This window comes from Tripterygium wilfordii, chromosome 8 (genome assembly GCF_013401445.1).
Source record: "Tripterygium wilfordii isolate XIE 37 chromosome 8, ASM1340144v1, whole genome shotgun sequence".
In the NCBI taxonomy this organism is placed as follows: Eukaryota; Viridiplantae; Streptophyta; class Magnoliopsida; order Celastrales; family Celastraceae; genus Tripterygium; species Tripterygium wilfordii.
Genome location: NC_052239.1, coordinates 243532 through 263032, shown reverse-complemented (window position 1 = coordinate 263032; position 19501 = coordinate 243532). Strand labels below are relative to the sequence as shown.

The window sequence follows — 19501 nt, the reverse complement described above, 5'->3', positions numbered from 1 at the left end:
CCCCCTGGAAGTTAGCCGTTCGTTTGTTTGGTTTTATTCCTAAATTGAAAAATCAAAAACAGGGAAAGTAAAAAAGGGGCTTAGCTTCGGATACTCCGAGCCTCCACATTTTTCCCCGCCGTGAATCTCATTTCCACCGACTACTGGTCAACTACTTCTTTTTAAGGAAGTTTTCATAATTTATACGACTCGTTACGTTAATTGATCATTTTGCCCTTTCAAGATACAATACTTATCCATTTGAAGATAGTCGTTTTCTATCAGGCGGCTGTTCCCGTAACTCCACTCTCGACTTGATGATATATCCAAAAAGGTCCGCTCTGCCACACGCTGCCTAGCAGAGGCGTGGTTATCTGAAGTGGATTCAGTCTCTCTTTTCTAGTAGACGCCGAACTTGCTGCCCCATTGACTAAGAAGGGGGCGGGCGCAGCAGCTACATGACGTGTGAAATGACGAAAGTTTGCTACAAAACAGGACGCGGCCAACAGAAGGAGTTTTATGCGGCCAATATTATGTGATTTTATTAACTTATTTAACCAATTTTAACGATATGCTTTCTAGAACACAAAATTATTTTCGTTTTTTAAAATAAAAAAATAATAATTTTTGCAAATGTCCGTAAACTACATTGCTCTAGTATAGTAAATCCCCCCGATTCGATGATGCTTTGTGAAATGTGAGGATGATATTATTTTGGACACCTTTGTTTATGAATGAAAAAGAATGTCATTGCAAGCACCAAGGGAATAATCGTGTACAAGTAAGTCATTAGTTGAATGGGCATTACCTTATATGTAAGGGATCAACCACTCATTAGATCGTGGGTTCAAATCTTACATCTTCCCAAAACCCCTGTTTAAAAAAAGAATGAATAACCGTGTCGGACTTGTAATGCTGTATATTTTATAAATATATACCCATCAGAATACCTTAAGGTGTGCATAGCAATCAACTAACAAGTCAATCTTCCGTTTATTCGATAAACTAGCAAGTCTTAGGTTGGGCCAAATGACATATCTATTGAGAATTTGGATTGGGGGTGAACCCACATTGCTTGGATTAAAATTGGATTTTTAGACACAAGTGGATGATAACTCATCTTAACTCAAAAGTTATAACTCATGAGTTTTGGTCAATACACATGTATATAAAGTCATACATATATCATTATTTTTTCGTTGTGAAACTTGTGAGGGTGTGCTCCAACAATATAAATGTGAGCAAGAGCTGGACTATAGGGTGAGAAAAAAAATTGAACCAGAGGTCCAAAAATTACATATGGAAAAAAAAAATTAATGGCGCACAATTCTTTGAGTTTGAGTCCGCTCTCGGTGGTCACCTGCTTCAATGACCCAAAACTTAAATTTATGATTCTTAAAGTGACAAGGACTCCTCGTAACTCACACGTTGCAACACATTTGACGTTTCACGAGCAATATGCTTTCCTTTATATTCAAAGAAAAATGATAGTGAGTGATCTTAGAATGTTACATAATAATGAAACAAATAATTTGAAATCTGAAAAACATATATATTTTTAATTTAAAAAATTAGATAAGATAATGTTTCATCGCACATGACATAATATAATATATTGCAGTGAATCTTAACAAATATCTTTACGACACCCCCCTAAAAATTACAAAAAAGAACCACGAGGCAGTGGGGTATATTACACCACCTACTACGTACTTGTCAGTCAAACTAGAGATGGACCATATTGTCCCTGTCATCCCATCAGTGTCCTCCCTTGAGGGGGGTCATTTTGTTTGCCAGGACTTTTCACGATGGTTACCACAATAATGAAGTTGTCCCATTCCGTCCTCTCTTTTGTTTTTTCTTATACTGAAGTACTTGATTAAAAGGTTCGAATCCTCCACCAGGTGAAATTAACAAACATTAAACTCAGTATATATTCATAAAAAAAAATACTCCCTCCGCTCTATTTTAATTGTCTCATTTAATTTTACACACAGTTTAAGAAATTACATTACTCCTCTTTAATTTGATATTTATACCCTCATTTATAGAGGACAATTAAGATGTCAATGACTCCTTATGAATTCACTCCATCAGTTTTTCATTAAGGATAAATAAGGATAAGATAGAAAAAATGGATGAAATTAATTTGAATTAATTGAAATGAACCATACATTTTGAGACATCTCAAAAAGAAAGAGAGGATAATTAAAATGGGAGGGAGGAGCATCTGGCATGAAAAATTGTAACAATAAGTCAATAACGAGACATTGATTTTGACGTTTGGCCAATCTTATCGTACATCTCTCAATCAAATAACAATAATTATATTAATTTTTTCTCTTTTCTTTTTCACAATTAAGAAAATTTAGACCACACCCTGTGTAATATTCCAATAAGGCAATAACGAAATTATTATTAATAATTTCACTCCCATATGTCTTTAACATTTTGAGTTAATATTGTTTTTGGTAAACTCTATTTTTAGTCCATGGAAATTTCCTCCATATATATCAAGCTTTTTTTTTTTTGTTTTTGTTTTATTTAATTATTAAAGGATAAAAAGGATATTAATCTCTCATCGATGAAGTGGAAATGTTGATAAGTACGGGAGATGACGTCTCCATGGCGGCCATTCTTGGAGGTTGTCTCAAGGGTAGCCCTGTCACTTACCGAAAACCAACCAAAAACTGCCACTAAACGACGTCGCAGCGGCAGACTTCTCACTTTTGAGCCTTTTGGGTGGGACCCAATTGTCTCAATCCAATGGAGTATTACAAAAATACAAAAATTCCCATTAATATCCAATTAGCCTGCTTATTAGGAGAATCCACAACTCATCAAAATGTGATACGTGATACTAGCGTCGAGTGTCGAGGAGGCCCATGACATGACATGCTAAACGATTTTTGTTCAGAGAATGGGCCTTTTTTAGGTCCACACGTGGTTCCACAAATTGTGTTTTTTACTATTACTATTAGAGCAACCAAATAATGATGATTTTTTACTGAGACATGTATATTGTATATGGATTTTGTGTTTTATTGATGTGATTGTATTGATAAATGTGTTTTGTAAATATGGATGGGGCAATAAAATAAATTGGTACAATGATGTAAATTTATTGACTTAAATTTTGTATAATAAATACGGGATCCAATATTGATTTAAAAGTAAAAATGTGATTGTGTGTGAGATGTGAGTCTCATTTTGGGCCAACATGGAGGCATGCAATGTTTCATCCCCTCATGTTGAGGCAATTAAGAGCAATTGCAATGGTACCCCATTTGCTTGGGCATGAGATGCAAAAAGTGATTTTTGCTTTGGCCATCAATTTTTTTTTTGCTCCAACAAGGTTCATTTGTTGGTCTCTTTTTAATTATCTCAGCATGAAGACATGAGATATGACATGCCTCTATTGACCCAAAATGGACCCACATCTCACACACATTCATATTTTGACCTTTAAATTAATATTGGATTGGATCCCACATCTTGTGCACATTGTGGTTGGTGAATACAATGATGATAACAATAATGTCTAACCTAACCTATTATAGATGAAAGATGCACGTACACGACTTGCAGCCCTTGACCTAATTTTATTAACCACCGACAACAAGCTTGAAATAATCTATATAAAAAGCATAACAATTTCATTCTTTCCTATTACTTCTTGGCCTGTCAGACCTGCTTGAAATAGGCATGGAATCTCTGGCATTGAATCTGTGTACTACTACACATGTTCTTCACTAGCTATTTTCATTTGATTAATTGTTAGTTTACTCGAACCTTTTTAGTTTAAATTATTAATTACTTATCAGTTTGGGTTTGTAATAATCTATTATCAAGTGCATATTTCAATAATTTTTATGTAGTTACAAGCAAGTAAATCGGCCGTTTGATTGGTTAAATTTATGTCAAAAACCGGCCAAAATCGGCTGTGAAACACCATAATTTTGGGATGTAGCATCGCTCCAAAAATTTTGTAATTTCTGTGGGCTAATCTGCATTGATATTTAATTGTTTGCCCACAACCAAGACTAAAGCACCACCAAACCAATAGTTGTACTTAATAGATCTTTCATCATCATCCGAATTTTTATCTCAAAAATTTATGATCGGTTACACGAATTTATGAAAAAATTAACGGGAATCCAATATGTATATTCGTTAATGGATTTTTGAGTTCTGTATGTGTGGTTTTCTTTGAGTGGGGATTTCTCGAATTGGAGCTTGCGTTGGGCCTAGATGGCCCACCTTAACAACGCATCGAGGCTCCATATTTTCAGTTTGTAGGCCTTAAAAATGCCCCAACCCAACAACTCCTCTTGAAAGTTGAAACATCCATCCATCATGGCATCATTATTGCCTCTTTGCGAACCCAATATCTAATTCTGAGGCCCATTCTGATGCTTCTCTGGACAGAAAAAAGAATGGCAGATGAGATCAAAAATTTCCTTCAGATATGATCATATGAATAATAAAAAGGTAAAAGTTAAAAGACTTTCAAATGCTGTTAAATCATGGAACACAAAAGCTCTTACAACAACCATAGATGAATCATTCAATCAACAAATAAAATTCTACAGGCCAGCTTCATATAATTCTTACCCAAAGAACAAAGGAATACTCAAATGCAAACCCTGCAAACCTGCACGACTGCAACCTGCCCAAAGTCGAGGCAAAACAAAAACCGCATTCCCAAGCACCACCCTGATAATAAATCTCCAGAGTAATTGCATATAGCTAAAGCTCAGTGTCACATAATCGGATCATTAAATTAGAAACCATTCTCCGAGCAAATGGTATGTAGCTCAAACTGTACCTGACCAGCTCAAATTGAGATAATGTCAGTAGTTTGAAGTATATACCAAATACAAACTTCCAAAAACAAATTTAAAGAAAATGTCGAACACATCAAAAGAAAACTTACCAAATGAGAGCACAAATCTCGCATATGATTGCAATTAATGTTAGTATTTTGTTATGAATCTGCAATATAGAAGGAAAGTGCTGTTCAACATTACTGGTTATACCACAACTAAATTAAATTATATACTTATAAATGTTGCAAATTGTTGCGACAACTCCATAGTTTACAAACAAGCATTTTGCATTACTAAATATTGCACAAGAGTAAAAGGGTGTCCAATTTTAACAATGATTACGATTCTACCAAATCACAGCTCCTCAGTACAAAAAAAAAATCCACAATAAATAACGGAGTTTCACCTCAAGTTTGATGATGAGATTGATAATAAAAAGTTAATTCACTTCCTTTAACAAAAATGGTCTAGATGCAACTATGCGTTTTCAACATGGTATGCAAGCAAGATAAGTAACACAATCATCTCGTCCCATTTGTTAAATTGTTACTGATTACGAAACTTCTTCATTTTCTTATAAATTACACATAAAATTCTATTTGAAACTCTCCAAGCTTGGCATATTTGAATAATCGCATCAACTTTTAAAAAGGCATCAGTTCTTTCCCCATCTTGGTCAGTACTGTTCTTATCTATTATCAGAAGGGAATTTCTATCATTGGATCAAGAGAGACTGTTAAATCAGGATTAGGAACCCACCCACAGAGCACAAATGAGAGATAACACAACACATCCAATGTAAATAGCTGTTGCATAAAGACGGACAGGATCAAACATCATACTCAGTTGCTTCCCTGGGCCAATGAGGAATACTGTGCTGCCAAAAGGAATAGAAAGGTTAGATTTTGAGAGATGCTGACAAGAAGAACTTAGTCAAATTACATTAGAATGATTCATAGGAAAGTATTTGTGTGGATGACAATATTTCTACTGATGGATGATTATGCGTTTGAGAATAGATTTCGGTTATTTCCCAAGTATTCTCATGGCTATACACAGAGCTGGCAGTATTCTCCAACTTGGTCCAACATAAATAATCATTTCAAATATCATTCTTTTAATCATCACATCTTGTATAGTACCTTTGGGATATGTCCTTACCTTTTCATGATACGGGGGAAGTGGGGAAATACCATGATACCTTCACTAATAAAAAAATGATATGATATTATGATTCATATGAACCAGTGGATTAGGTTGGGAAGGGGATCTAACTTCCACATTAATGGGTAGACTAAAGCACAAAATTGTATACTAAACGTTTAGCCAAAATCCTATATCAAGATTCAATAGAATAAGTTACAGAATCATCGCTGGAATTACTAAACAGATAGAGAATTCAAGATACCTTCCAACTGCCAACACATTGCCAAAGGTGAACAACAATGCAAATTTGATGGGCTTGGCAAACACAATCAAAGACTGCAAAGAGGTCAGCAGAAGATATAAATGTAAAAGCATTTATTCCTGCATTCTATCAAAAAAAAAGAAGAAGAAGAAGTTCCTGCATCACAACTCTGAAACCCAGCTGTTCATACTTTATATAATACTCCTGAATTATAAGTTCCCGTGAAAAATAATAATCTCAACTAAGCTCCCCAATCACCTGAAAATTTCACCAAATACTCACCAGATTACCCAGTAAGCTCCTCCACATATTATTGTAAACAAACACATTTTTTTTTTTTTTTTTTTTAAAAATTTTCTAGTGATTATAGTGACAAATAGTAAAGGAGCCTTAATGCTGTGTAGTCATACCAGGAACATACAAGCCAGACCAGCAACCAGACATGCAGCAAACACGTAGATCCTCTGTTTGGAGGAAAAATGCAGTCAATTTCCGACATTATTGAAACCCTCTTAACAACATGGAAGATTCAATTTTGAGATAGCAGAGAAGGCGAAAGAACGAACTTGCATAGGAGAGAGAGAGCACAGAGCATCAGAATCTTCCTCCAATAAGCTTTCTCCTCTGTCTTCATCATCGTCTTCTGATATCAATCTGCTCAACCCCCACATCTTCTCCGCTCAGCCTTGAACTTCTTCTTGAATCAGCTCATCAGTGATCAGTGGCTTCTGAGTTGAGTTTTTTGGTCAGAATCTTTTTAATTCTGGCAAATGAGTTAAAACTGGGCCGGGCTCAAGAAGAAAGGAGGGTGGATCCGTTTCAGTTTCTTATGAAAATTGAATCTATGGGCATTTGGCCCATATAAAGCCCAAGAGCAAGAGGACACTCCATCGTTATAATGGCAAAGTCTAAGGGGTAAGATCGTCATGTAAATCTCCAAAGTCTGAAAGTCGTCTTGGTTTCATTAGCGCCGATAAACAAACACAAAGAGAAGCCTTCTCTGTTGTTTCAATGCTCTTCAACGTCACTCACTCTTCCACATTGATCTTCCCGCGGATTTCCTTAATTTTTGTGATTGAAAATTTGCAATCTCGGGAATTACTGTTACTCTCTCTGCGATCTGTTCTTACTGGTTCCGGCGACTGTTCTTGTACGTTTAGGGTTTGTTCAGATACTATCCGGAATTGATGGCCCGATGACATTGTTTCAAAATAAATATTGGGATTAGGGTTTTTGAGTTTCAATTTCGGTCGCTGATTTGAGATTTTGGGCTCTCGAGTTTTATTCGAGTATTCGAAACTCTTCGGGAATTTGGGACTAGGGTTTTTTTGGTTATTTTTGGGCGATGCCTCGCAGTTCACGGCACAAATCGAGTAAGCACAGTTCGAGGGATGGAGGGGATTTGTCGGATTACGAGAGAGATTCAGGCGTGAAGGATCGGAAGGACTCGACGAGAGAGAGTAGTGTCAGGGCTTCCAAAGAGTTGGCCTCTGGTGAGAGGCGAAATCTTGATTCGAAGGAAAGCAAGGAGTCTTTTGGGTCTGGAAACGGAGAGTATTCGGAGGAATATGTTTCTTCGAAGCGGCGTAAGGAGAGAGTGGATGACAGCGCGAACGACAGGTGGAATGGTGGGGGCCTAGATGACCGCGGGGAGAAGAAGTCTAAGGCTTCGGGTGAATCAAGGAGTACTAAGAGGAGGGATGAAAGTGTCGGAGTCTACGGTGACGGTGAGGAGTCTGGGAGGAAGAATAGTGGAAAGATTGAAGGGAAGCATCGGGAATCTAGTCGAAAGGAAGGGGAGAGGGTGAAGGACAGAGAAGGGGAGAGGGTGAAGGACAGCGAAAGGAAAAGAAAAGATGGGAAGAGTGAGCTGTTGGTTGATGGTGAAGATCACCGTAGCGTGACACGGCAAGTTACTGAAAAAACAGGTAAGGTAACCTATTGATTTGGTCTTTTCTTAACGGCATTATCTGTGAATATTGGTTGGTTTTCAATTTATGTTGTTGTTAGCCTAATCTTTGTCAGTATATGAATGTGTAACTGTTGCCGTGTACACCCACTAGACTTAAGTAGTTAACGGAAATCTCAAACACGGATTCAACTATCATTGAGGATATAAGGCATTAACCACAGACAATTGTGCAACTAGGCTTTTCAGAGAATGTAAAGAAAGCTCACTCAATTACAAGCAAGGGAAAGAATTTGGCACTAAGGCCTATTTGCTTGGGCGACCCTTGTAATCAACCTTACAATGTCATAGGCTAGTTGCTGACTCATAATTTGTTATGAAAGCATTCAAGAAGTCCGTTGAACAAAAACCTTGCAAGAGATACCCTTCATCAGAAGACCTCCTTTTGATTTCTCATTGTGTTTCTCCCTCACCCAAACTCTGCCTTTTATTACCTCATACAACAGTGAGACTACAAGCTAATGGCGGCTATAAATACGAAACTCAATGACACACAAAGCTACAATTACAACGTTTCCATTGCAAGTGATAGGATGCCCATTTATTGGGACATTTCCTTGTTATTTTATATTGCACGAGAGACTTTAGAAACTAGGTCTATGTTGATTGGAAAGACGTATTTTTATACAATCCAAACCTATGAGCTATGTTGCATTCTGCACATACCCATATATGTTGTTAGGCAGTGTGCTCTGCACTCTGCAATAATGTTGACTTTTTTTGAATTTTTCCTGTATTAATGGGTTCCCTTCTTGTTACCACTAAAAGATGGGTTCATTTCCTACCATCTCTTCTTAGAATGCTTGCGACATGTTTAAATTACTGCTACACTTACCAAATCAACTCCACTCGAAATTTCGTGGAACTTAAATCTCACCAGCTGTTGGTATTGCCATTTCTTATAGATCTGTAGATGTCATATTGCTTTTGTTGCTACTTGGAATGAGCAGTTTTCTTACACGTGTGAAGTTCTTTTATTTCCTTAGAACTTTATACTTAGAAGCTTAATTCATAGGTCTATTGTATTTCTCATGCAGGCGCTTCATTATTTACTTTTACTTTGCCAATCATGATTTCCTAGGCAATTTGATTTATTATGTCATTTGTATCATGGGTTGTTTATATTAATTTTCTTCTTATATATTTTCCTGTGTATATGCTTTGTAACTTCATATTGAGCCTGGATCAACATGGTGATATATAGATCATGGTACAACCAAATTGATAGTCTTCCCTGGCCTATTCCTGACTTATTTTTAAATTTGTCATATTAGATTTTGTTGATGCCATTCATTGGTTTGCTTGGGATTAGAAATGCCAAATGATATGTTTTTTTTGAAGTGCATCTTTTGTCAAAAACACTTTTTTTGAATTGAATTTGATGCATAATTGAAATAAGACGACCTGTTTTAGAAGTTAGAACTGAAAAAGAACATAATGTTTTGATGACCTACAATTTGTTATAATGGCAAGTCGTCCATCATTTTCAATGCCTTAGAAATCGTTCGAGAGGTTTACAGGGGATCCTCGTACACTATGGTTGTGATTTATTTGCCTCTAATGTGGGGGTATATAGTTGATCAATGTATTCTAGTCATCTAGTGTTTGCTGAAGACGACGAAAGTGAATGACTTGTATGCCTAATGCCTATGTACATATTTGTTTTTAGTTTTATGTGGCTATTTGTTTGACATTGTAATGGGAAGGGCGGTTAATTAGATGATTAATCATTGGAACATGTTAGATAATTACTCAGGCATTTTTGTAGGATCTATGAATATCTTTTTGAACTTCAATTGTTTTTTTGAATTCTGTTTGAAACCTTCTCTATTAATGCGTGTATTTACCTTCAGAGATCATTGGTTCTCTACCCTTCAAACAGATAGCAATATCTATCAACTGGCTAGAATCTATTCTGTTGTGTGACCCTTCCCCCCCCCCCCCCTCCATGCTTCAATTTTTTTTACTTTGGTTGCATTTATGCAGAGTCTTTCACACAGGATTTGTTACGAAGTCCTGAAATGGATAACCAGTTTGAGAGACGAATTAAGATAAAGAGAGGTGGTTCTGGTGATGGGGATAAGCATCAGGATGTTGGAGATGTCCATGGCAGACGCCAATCTTCTAAGGATGATATTACCAAGGACAGAAGATTAAAGGATGAAAAGCATAAGGATGAAAGATACAGAGATAAATACCGAGAAGACATGGACAAGGATAACAGACATCGAGATGAGAATATGACAAGAGATCATATTCATAGTAGGTCGGATGAAAAGTACTTGAGGGATGGGAAAGAGACTACAGAAGTTAGACAGGGGAAATCTAAGACTCAAGAGACTGACCGTGACAGGGAACGTGACAATGATCGCAATGATCTTGTCAGAGATTATGATGTTGATCATAACAACTACCATGAGCGTGACCGAGACTGTGACCGCAGTCGTGACCTTGATCGAAATCGAGTTTGCAATCATGACCGTGGACGTGACCGAGATCGTGATTGTGACTGGGATTGGGACAGGGACAGGGATCGGGATCGGGATCGGGATCGAGATCGTGAATGGGACCGAGATGTTGATCATGATGGATCCTATCTTGATGACCGAAGTGCCAGATATAAAGATAGCCGGGGCAAAAAGAGATCTCCAGATGATCCTGATGATTATCATGATAAGAAATCTAGAGGTCTCAGAGCTCCTTACCTTGATGTAGAAAAGAAATCTTTAAGCAGTGGCAAAGTTGAACCAGATGCTGACAGGCGAAGGTCTCAAGCACGTCAAGCCCATCAGGAGACCACAGTGGGTGTCAGCAGGAGTAAGAGTTCCCCCAGTTCAAGTTCACATGGAGTACCAGATGAGTACAGGTATCCATTTTATCTTGTTGTTGGTCTGGCTACCATAGGTGTTAGCAGTGTGCATCGTTAAATGCAACTGGGTGCTACAGATCTGTGGTTTCTGGTTGTTTAATATTCTTATTTAGCATTTCAAAGCTGCTTGCCTAGTTAGGATTTCTGCATCAGGTTACGGCAGTGGAGTGTGGCTTTTCTCCACCTTCCTTCTATGGGAAAATCTGTCCAAATTTTTAGACCTTCATATGATAGAGAACTGCTTAAAATGTGCAATCGAATGAAAACAATGTGAATTTTATAATAATAAACGTTGTATCTGTTTTAGGCATTTTCAATCTGAAGATTTAAAGTATAGAGATGGGGAGACAGAACAGAGGTCCAGACAAAATTCTTCACGAGATGCAACTGGTTTTTCTGGATCATTGGAGAGAGCTTCTAAGTACAGATCCTCTGAAAGGCCTGGGAAGCCAGATGATGGGTACATGGGAGAGTTATCAGCAGAGAGGCCTTCTAGTTCCAAGGCATCACCTATCGGCTTGGTCGATGGGTCATCCTCATCAATGGGTCTTGAGCGTAAATACATGAGTAGAACTGGTGCCAGGCGGAGTTTGGACGTAGAAGAATCAGGACGGAGGAGCAGTGCTTCCATGGGTGCAAGAGACAGCTCTGTAGCTGAGGACAGATTTGGTCGTGATTTGCCTTTGGCAGATGGGTCTCCTCAGGCAGATTCATCATTTTATAGCAGATCCAATCAGGGCATCTCTTCTTCTTTTGTAACCCCACCAACTACTTTCAGGGGTGGAGTTGGCAGCCCTTCTGTTATGGGTTCACTTGAAGAAGATACTCAAGTTAGTAATGGTGCTCATTACAGAAGGAATAGTGATGCTAACTTGGCAAGAGTGCCGGGAAATGCTTGGAGGGGTCTCCCAAATTGGTCTTCTCCTGTGCCAAATGGCTTTATTCCATTCCAACATGGGCCTCCTCAGGGAGGTTTTCAAACAATGATGCCACAGTTTTCGTCCCCACATATGTTTGGTGTCAGACCCTCTATGGACATTAACCCTCCAGGTATTCCTTATCCTTTTCCTGATGCTGACCGGTTTTCTGGTCATTTGCGCCTGCTTGGATGGCAGAATATGATGGATGGCTCAGGGCCACCTCATTTGCATGGTTGGAATGGAAGTAATGGTGTCTACAGGGATGAACCGCACATGTACGGGGGCCCTGATTGGGACCAGAATAGGCATCATGTGAATGGTCGGGGGTGGGAATCCAGTGGAGATGCGTGGAAGAGACAGAACAGTGATGTGAGTATGGATTTGCCCCCAATGTCCCAGAAAGAGGACCTTCCAATGCAGTCAATGGTTGATGATGTTCATACTGGACAGGTGGGCCAGAAATCACAATATGAGAATAATCATGGGACAGTAGAACCTACAAAAACAGCTTCTATTGTCACTTCTCCTTCTAAAGAGATGCCTAAATCCTCACCAGAAGTTACCCATGAGAAATCGTCTGATCCTACTAAAATATCCAATGAGGATGGTGTTATTCAGTTTTGCCGTGCTTACCTTTCCAAACTTGACATTTCAACAGAACTTACTGATCCAGAGTTGTATGGCCAGTGTATGACCCTATTGAATGTAGAACAGAATGGGACAGCTGACAGAGAGATTAATATTCTCGTCAGTTTGAAGGTAGTTATTGTAAGCCTTGTTTCGCTTTTACTTGCTCTCTCATTGTCTGGTTATCAACCTTTTGCTGTGCATTTTCTTAAAATTATTACCGATATGACAGGATGGTGGACGGGCAATATCCAAAAGTTCCAGTAGCTTTTTGGGATTGAAACTCTTGCCTGCGGCTGATGATTCTGTTTTTCAGGTAATGATTTATCTTACCAAGATGTAAATTTTATATTGATTTTGTGGGGATTAGATTTTTCCAATTGGTTGCGAATTGTGATTAGTACCACAAGGCCACGTGTTTTGAGTAGTATTTCAGCATGCATTTGAATCATCTGTCATCAGTTGCGGTTATTTGAAAGGCTTGGAGATGAGTGAGAATCTTAAGAATATTAATTTAGTATTACTCCCTAGTGATATAATATTAAGCTACTGACTGCCACTCGATTGTATAAGTCAATTTCAGAAAATATTTGTTGGAAAACTGAAAGAAGATGTTATGATAGTGTCATGCGGACCCAAAGGGTGATGTCTTTCCTAATTGTAAGATTTTACTTGATGTCTTATGCTGCTTGATATGATCCTGTATCTCTTCTTTCCTTTTGAAGCAGTATATTTCTTTAGTTGGATACCATTCAGGATTATTATTCATGAATGGAATTGAGTTGTGGTTATTATCTTTAGTTTGACCAAATGAGACATACGTGAATTATGGGTACTGATATTTTCTCAATTTATATAACAAGTGGCAGTTTAAGGTAGGTTTATTTTATTCTAATTGAGAAAATACAGGAGGAAGTGATGATTGGGACAATGTTAGAGACCCCCAAAATATCATCCCCAAAAGTCCCCCAAATCTATGTGGTATTAAAATAACCATTGATTAAAAACACACATGTAGAGCCCACTTCACATCCAACACTCCACATTAAATGGGAGTCTTTTGGGGGTCACTTTTTGGGGGTATCAAGCATTATTCTTGTATGAATGCAAATTTTTGTTGTGGGAAACTTTTTAAAATTTCATTTGAACTGCTGATTGTTGATGCTGATGATTGACTATATTACTTGCTTGCAGAGAGCGATGTACCTCTACAAGAAACAAAGGGTAAATCTGGGAACCTTGGAAAATGTTTGCGGTGGGGCATTAGATATCATATCAGCTTCAAATTTTGAAAAAATGGAGGAACCGGTTGATGTTTGCAATGTTGAGAGGGTGGAAGAGCCAAACTCAATTTCAGATACTGCAATGCAGGATGCACCAGATGAGGAGAAAGCAGAAGTTGTTGTAGCTGCAGTCCCTGGGGATAAGTTGGAAGAGCCGGTTCCTATTTGTGATTTGGCAATACCGGAAGTTCCTAATCAGGATAAAGCAGAACCTGCTGCAGTGTCTGCTGAGGATAAGCTGGAGGAGCCAGCTTCAACTCCTAGTCGGGTGGTGCAGGATCAGGTCACACATACCCCAAACAAGTTGGAAGTGTCGAATGATGGAAGTCCTGTAGAGCCTGTGCAAAATCTAAGTGGGGAAGAAGTTGACAGGATAACTACTGAACAATCAAACAGAGAAGATTCTAGGGGTGATTTCATCGCAACTTCTGATGATGCATCATGTGCGGCCCTTGTTTTGGTCACTGATAGCAAAGGAAATAAGGAGATGAGCAAAGGGGAAGCTTCTGGTGATGCAGTGTGTGGCCCTTCACCTTTATTTCTTTCAGATGGTTCCCCTAATGCATCTGGGACATTGTTGCCTGGATCAAACGAGTCGGTAATTTTAAGTCGGATACATCATTCACCTGAAAGTACACATTGAAACAATTTCTATATCTGTGCTTTTGGTTTAGTTATTCATGCTTTTGCCTTCTCATTCTAGTTAATGAAATTAAAAAAGAAGAGAAAAGAAAGTGTCCTTTAGTCAGCCATATTGCAACGCTCTTAGGCCCATCCCTACTTTCCTAGTCCTAGAGGCACAGAGAGGCCCATATCTTATTTAAAGCTCAGTCCGGGATTGGTAGGCCCAAATCTTGTTAAGACTCTTGGGCCCAATCCCAGCTTTAAGGGCCCATCTGACAAGTCAGATTTGTTCCTTCCTAATCCCAAATGTCAACCATTTGGGCCTTCAGTTATAGCCCAGTCTTATACTGTTAGATAAGTTAGTGCATTCATCAAATTGGATAAAGGAGGTTTCAGTTGGATTGTTATGATCAATACATACAGAGTCATTGCTTCCACAGTTATCACTGGATTCCCATCCCATGCAAGTCTCATGAATCAATAGAAACTAGAAAATTCTGAGGACACCTGACACCCACACACTGATTCACAAATAACCCATCTTATTGAACAAGCTGTGAACATCATTTTTTGATCATATCATTTACTCATGGAAGCACAGATTAAAGGGAACACTTCTTCTACGTGGCGATTTCATAAACCAACTTATCAACAATGCCTTGCTTCCTGTTTCTTATTCAACAAGCCTATATACAACAACTCTTCTAGGCCATTTTTCAGACTCTAAAGAAAAGGTTATTACATCAAATTAACTGATATCTAGGACTTGGGGATTCCCATTATTCAGCATTACCTGTTTACACTGTCGAACTACACCTTGTTGTTGGCCAGGTTTACACCACTTGGGATGGATCATCTCGCATGATTTTTATTCACTGCGTTTCCTCTGACTGATTTAGTTAGAAGCTATTGCTCTTGGAAATGTCAGAAGAATCTTCAGTCTTAGCAAACCTTCCTCGGACCCTTGGTTGACTGTCTGCAAGAGCTTTCCTACAAGCGTACTGAAAGAATACAAGAAATGTGATGTATAAGTTATACGAAGGTCGTATGAAAGCAAAGCACAAAATGGTTTACGGATAACTAGCAGTGAAGGGAAGAAGACGCTGTTGCCCAAGCAATACCACAATGACAGAGTCAGAGTAGATGGAAGAAGGATGTTAATTTGTTCCAAGCACGACATGGATCACAGAGGCATTCATTATGAACTACTTCAGAGAAAAAAAAAAACTATATTTGTTACCTTGATTTTTCTACCAAAGTTCCTCTTTGTCTTCTTGTTCCGATACCTGGAAAGCTTTTCCCTCCTATCCTTGGCAGTGCAACTGCCAATAATAATGGGCTGCTCAATGGGAGAGTGGATGAGACTCACATTACCATTACCAAGAGTCTGTCATGAAAAAATTCAGAACCAATGACCCCACCCCATCCTGTGAAAATGACCAGAAACATCTAAAGATTTCTCAGTATGTAGACTTTGTTACGTGGTCAACACATGCTTAGTTCTTCTTTTCATGAGAATGTGTATAAAATGCATCCTCTTACAGACAAGATAGAAGATACCTTAATTTATTATTAGAAACTTCCTTTAAATTGTGGCAGTTACTTGAAGCTCTTATGATTTTGCGGAATTACTAAAATTGTGTTTCAAGATTAGCAGAAATATTCAGTAAGTGTTGACAGTATTATATTATGCCACCAAACTGTGAAGCAAACAGCCTCCAGCGTGTAAGGAGGCTCTAAGCTGCAGAAACTCAAATATGCAGAGGATGATGATAGAATAATATTGATCTGAAAGCAAAGCTAAGTAAGTAAAATACCTCTATGTCTCCTTCACTAAATGCTCTTCGTATCCCATAAACTTCTCTAAGATCCACTCTAGGAAAATCCAGATAACTAGGCTCCACAACAGCACCTTGCACCCACTCCATTGAGGTTAAACAACTTGAGCTGACGCTTTTCTGAAATGGCAAATCAGGAAGCCAATTGTTGTCTTGAATTTGGTTCTCACTGGTATGATCAATAGGAATCTTGATATCCAGAACCTCGGAGAGCGGTGATTCTATAGCAGCTTTTGCCATGAGATCATTGCTGCACCCGTAGAACACATCATTCAGAAGCTGGTCGCTTTGAATTGATTCAATATCTGCAACCTTGAGTCCTTGCGAGAGGATGATGTCATCCGCAAAGGAAATCATTGAAATGGCCAATGTCATGGGATCAACACCAATAATAGGTTCTTCAATGATCGGTTCTGGAGCCTTAAAAAGATCCCCTTCTCCCCCCAAATCATATTCTGATATGGTAGAGGTCTGAAGTAGGTTGCCCTGCATTAGAGAATAGAAGGAAAACATACAAGATATAATGATATATTACAACTGATAACATTTACATCACTAGCACCAAGTCAACCTAAACTATAACGTTATTTGCAGGCTGAGATTTTCAGAAAAAAACTAAGTAAATATTTCGGATCACAGTGTACAAGGGACAAGGAATAACATCTAATCATAGCCAACCAGTGAGGTCTAAATAACTAGTTGGTAACTTAAAAATCTAAATAATTTACATTAGTTTGCAAACAAAGGCAAGAAAAAGAAATCCCACATTAATTTAGCTGACAAGAGCTGAACTTAGCAAGAAAGTTAGGAGATCAAGAAGTTTTGAGCTAAAAGTAGGTTCAAATTACAAAAAAAATCACAACCCAATTACAAAACAGAATCTTCTTTACATGTCAAAATACCATATAATTCAAAAGGGGTAGTCTTTTTCTCAAAGAAAATCACCCACTTTTGGCAAGGAAAGAAGAAGATCAACAGCCACTTTTAATCGAGTGTATTATCTTTTCCACCACCTTCTTTTCCAGTTATATCATACACAACCAAAAAAAATCTATGGGACAATTGCTATTGCTATTGCTAATGCTAATAAAAAGGCTAAGTTTAGCTTTCTCTGTACATCTAGCTTCAACTTTTTTTCATGTTTAAATTGGTCCATCTGTAAGTGGGTTGACAAAAGCATAAAACCCAACAACTAGCTCCACATCAGATATATTAAGTTAAAGTGGAAGAGAGCTTGTAGAACACGATTATTATGACTCTGAAATCAATTTCCTATTTATATACTCTTTCCTTTTTTATCTTTTATCTTCTTTTTTTTTTTATTTCCGGATCCAGCATGTAAAGGGAGAAGTCCAATTGTATCCGCTTATGCCCTGTTTGGCAGCTAAAAAAGTGTTGACAGAGGAAAAAAAAATTGAGGTTCTCATTTTTCAGGAAAGTGAAAACCCCTTCCCTCCAAACAGCATAAAACGTAAAAACCACAACTTTTTTTTTTTTGGGGGGACTGAGGATCCAGCGGAGAAGAATTGTAAAATCAAACAATCAATTTCAAATTCGAAAAACCCTAAACGATCGAATGAAGACGCTGACAAAAATGTAACCTGATGGTGAAAAGTGAAAACCACCGAAAAAATGAGTTTTCTTTTCGTTTCTTTGGCCCCATTTTCTAAGCAACCAAACAGAAATCAAATTAGGGCCAAAAAAGAAAGATCAAGCCGAAGTTCGTAGAAACAAATTATAAATCCATCAATGAATCAAGTTAGCAACAACTAAAAATCCTTGAATAAAAACAATCAATAAACACCATAAACGAGACAAATAGAAAGAGATCACGTCAAGCACCAGTAATTAAGTTAAAGAGAGTGTACCAATGAAGCATTGGGTTTCTGGGATTTACAGTACTCTTCAAGCTGCTGATTTTCTGGAGAAAAATTTTGAAGATAAGGGAAGAACAGCCCTGTTTCCGCGTACATTCTTCTAAAACCGACACTCAGCTTTTTGGGAACTCCACGCTCTTCCTCCAAAACAGACTGGCAAGAACACACTAAAAGCAGCCAAAAATGCAGAGAATGAAAGAGAGAGGGAGTGTGTGATATATATATATATATATATATATAACTTTTCTCTCCTAAGGACACTATTTGCGGACAATTTATGCGGACACCACTCACAGCCGTTTGATCCATTCAATGGTTCATATCTAATCACTCAAACAAACCCATCCCACGCGCATCTCTCTCCTTCGTGTAAGCCGCCCTTCTCCCTCTCTCTTTCACAAACGTGCGAAGATTTTAATCTTAAGTGAACTACAGTCTCTCAAGCTAGAACCCAGCCTCACACAAAGACGACTTCCCTATTCTGACGAAACAGTGCCTCTCCGCTGGACCAAGCTGGACGTATATCTCAAGGTATACAACATTCCTTTCCGCTAATTAATTTGTTTATGTTATATGAATCTGCAATATTAATCAATGGTTTATGCTTATGAGATTTCATGATTGTAGATTAGGATATCAAAATCAATTTATTTTGGGGATTCATGTTGGGGATGCAAAGTTTAATGACATTATATTGGAATGCCATGGTTTTCGGTACGTGAAAGTTAGGGATTCATGTTTATTGACATCAATTTTTGTTTCTTATTGTACTGCAGAATCACAAACGGACATGGATTCGTCATCATCCAATGATTTTACGTATGTTCCTCAAGTAAGGTTTGAGTAAATTCCAAAAATTGGGCAAGAATTTGATACATTAGATGAAGCCCATAATTTTTACAACGAATATGCAAGGGAAGCTGGGTTTAGAGTTCGAATGTGGAGTACGAGAAAAGACAATAATAATGAAATTATTAGATAGGAATTTGTATGCTACAAACAAAGGATTCAAGATATGGAGAAATCAAATTATGTTCCTACTCGAACACGTGGTATTATTAGAGAAAGATGTAACGCTAAGATAGCACTTTCAAAGTGTGATTCAAAAAATAATTTCTCTGTTACGACATTTTACGAAGCACATAATCATGTCATTACAACACCCAGAAAAGTGCATTTGTTACGATCTCACCGTTTAGTGTCCACTGTTAAGAAGGCATTGACGCAACAACTTAGTGCAACTAATGTTCCAATTCACAATCAAATCGGTATTTTGGA

At 37.9% G+C, this 19501-nt stretch overlaps 3 protein-coding genes across 7 annotated transcripts; 1 reads left to right on the top strand and 2 right to left on the bottom strand.

The window, feature by feature from the left end:
* Nucleotides 1-4493: 4493 nt before the first annotated feature.
* Nucleotides 4494-7028, bottom strand: LOC120003856 (vesicle transport protein SFT2B). Its single transcript, XM_038852988.1, has 6 exons — nucleotides 6783-7028; nucleotides 6627-6680; nucleotides 6217-6290; nucleotides 5568-5685; nucleotides 4916-4974; nucleotides 4494-4807 (listed from the first exon to the last, which is right to left on the bottom strand). Exons 1-6 carry the CDS (start codon nucleotides 6885-6887, stop codon nucleotides 4729-4731), a joined length of 489 nt encoding a protein of 162 aa, XP_038708916.1. The 5' UTR covers nucleotides 6888-7028; the 3' UTR covers nucleotides 4494-4728.
* A 120-nt stretch (nucleotides 7029-7148) lies between these two features.
* On the top strand, nucleotides 7149-14586 carry LOC120003855. 2 transcript variants are annotated; one of them, XM_038852987.1, is made up of 6 exons: nucleotides 8027-8144; nucleotides 9223-9266; nucleotides 10172-11051; nucleotides 11362-12733; nucleotides 12834-12917; nucleotides 13796-14586. In XM_038852987.1, the coding sequence occupies exons 3-6, from the start codon at nucleotides 10207-10209 to the stop codon at nucleotides 14525-14527; spliced, it is 3033 nt and encodes a 1010-aa protein (XP_038708915.1). In that variant the 5' UTR covers nucleotides 8027-8144; nucleotides 9223-9266; nucleotides 10172-10206; the 3' UTR covers nucleotides 14528-14586. The 2 variants fall into 2 exon arrangements, with proteins under 2 accessions (XP_038708914.1, XP_038708915.1); XM_038852986.1 differs by lacking the exon at nucleotides 9223-9266 and having other exon boundaries at nucleotides 7149-8144; nucleotides 13796-14561.
* A 444-nt stretch (nucleotides 14587-15030) lies between these two features.
* LOC120003416 (two-component response regulator-like APRR9) lies at nucleotides 15031-18433 on the bottom strand. 4 transcript variants are annotated; one of them, XM_038852398.1, is made up of 4 exons: nucleotides 18215-18430; nucleotides 16326-16832; nucleotides 15749-15895; nucleotides 15031-15509 (listed from the first exon to the last, which is right to left on the bottom strand). In XM_038852398.1, exons 1-4 carry the CDS (start codon nucleotides 18317-18319, stop codon nucleotides 15408-15410), a joined length of 861 nt encoding a protein of 286 aa, XP_038708326.1. In that variant the 5' UTR covers nucleotides 18320-18430; the 3' UTR covers nucleotides 15031-15407. The 4 variants fall into 4 exon arrangements, 3 of the variants coding, with proteins under 3 accessions (XP_038708326.1, XP_038708327.1, XP_038708328.1); XM_038852399.1 differs by having other exon boundaries at nucleotides 15749-15847; XM_038852400.1 differs by lacking the exon at nucleotides 18215-18430 and adding an exon at nucleotides 17296-17417.
* Nucleotides 18434-19501: the final 1068 nt, after the last annotated feature.

Coding starts and splice junctions, on each gene's coding strand:
- LOC120003855 (XM_038852986.1), top strand. CDS start 7,562: ATGCCTCGCAGTTCACGGCACAAATCGAGTAAGCACAGTTCGAGGGAT. Junction 11,052..11,361: donor GGAGTACCAGATGAGTACAG/GTATCCATTTTA, acceptor TATCTGTTTTAG/GCATTTTCAATCTGAAGATT. Junction 12,734..12,833: donor ATATTCTCGTCAGTTTGAAG/GTAGTTATTGTA, acceptor CCGATATGACAG/GATGGTGGACGGGCAATATC.
- LOC120003416 (XM_038852398.1), bottom strand. CDS start 18,319: ATGTACGCGGAAACAGGGCTGTTCTTCCCTTATCTTCAAAATTTTTCT. Junction 16,833..18,214: donor AGAAACCCAATGCTTCATTG/GTACACTCTCTT, acceptor TCTCTAATGCAG/GGCAACCTACTTCAGACCTC. Junction 15,510..15,748: donor ACTTTGGTAGAAAAATCAAG/GTAACAAATATA, acceptor GTATTCTTTCAG/TACGCTTGTAGGAAAGCTCT.
- LOC120003856 (XM_038852988.1), bottom strand. CDS start 6,887: ATGTGGGGGTTGAGCAGATTGATATCAGAAGACGATGATGAAGACAGA. Junction 6,681..6,782: donor GCTCTCTCTCTCCTATGCAA/GTTCGTTCTTTC, acceptor TCCTCCAAACAG/AGGATCTACGTGTTTGCTGC. Junction 4,975..5,567: donor CTCTCATTTGTGCTCTGTGG/GTGGGTTCCTAA, acceptor TCTATATTGCAG/ATTCATAACAAAATACTAAC.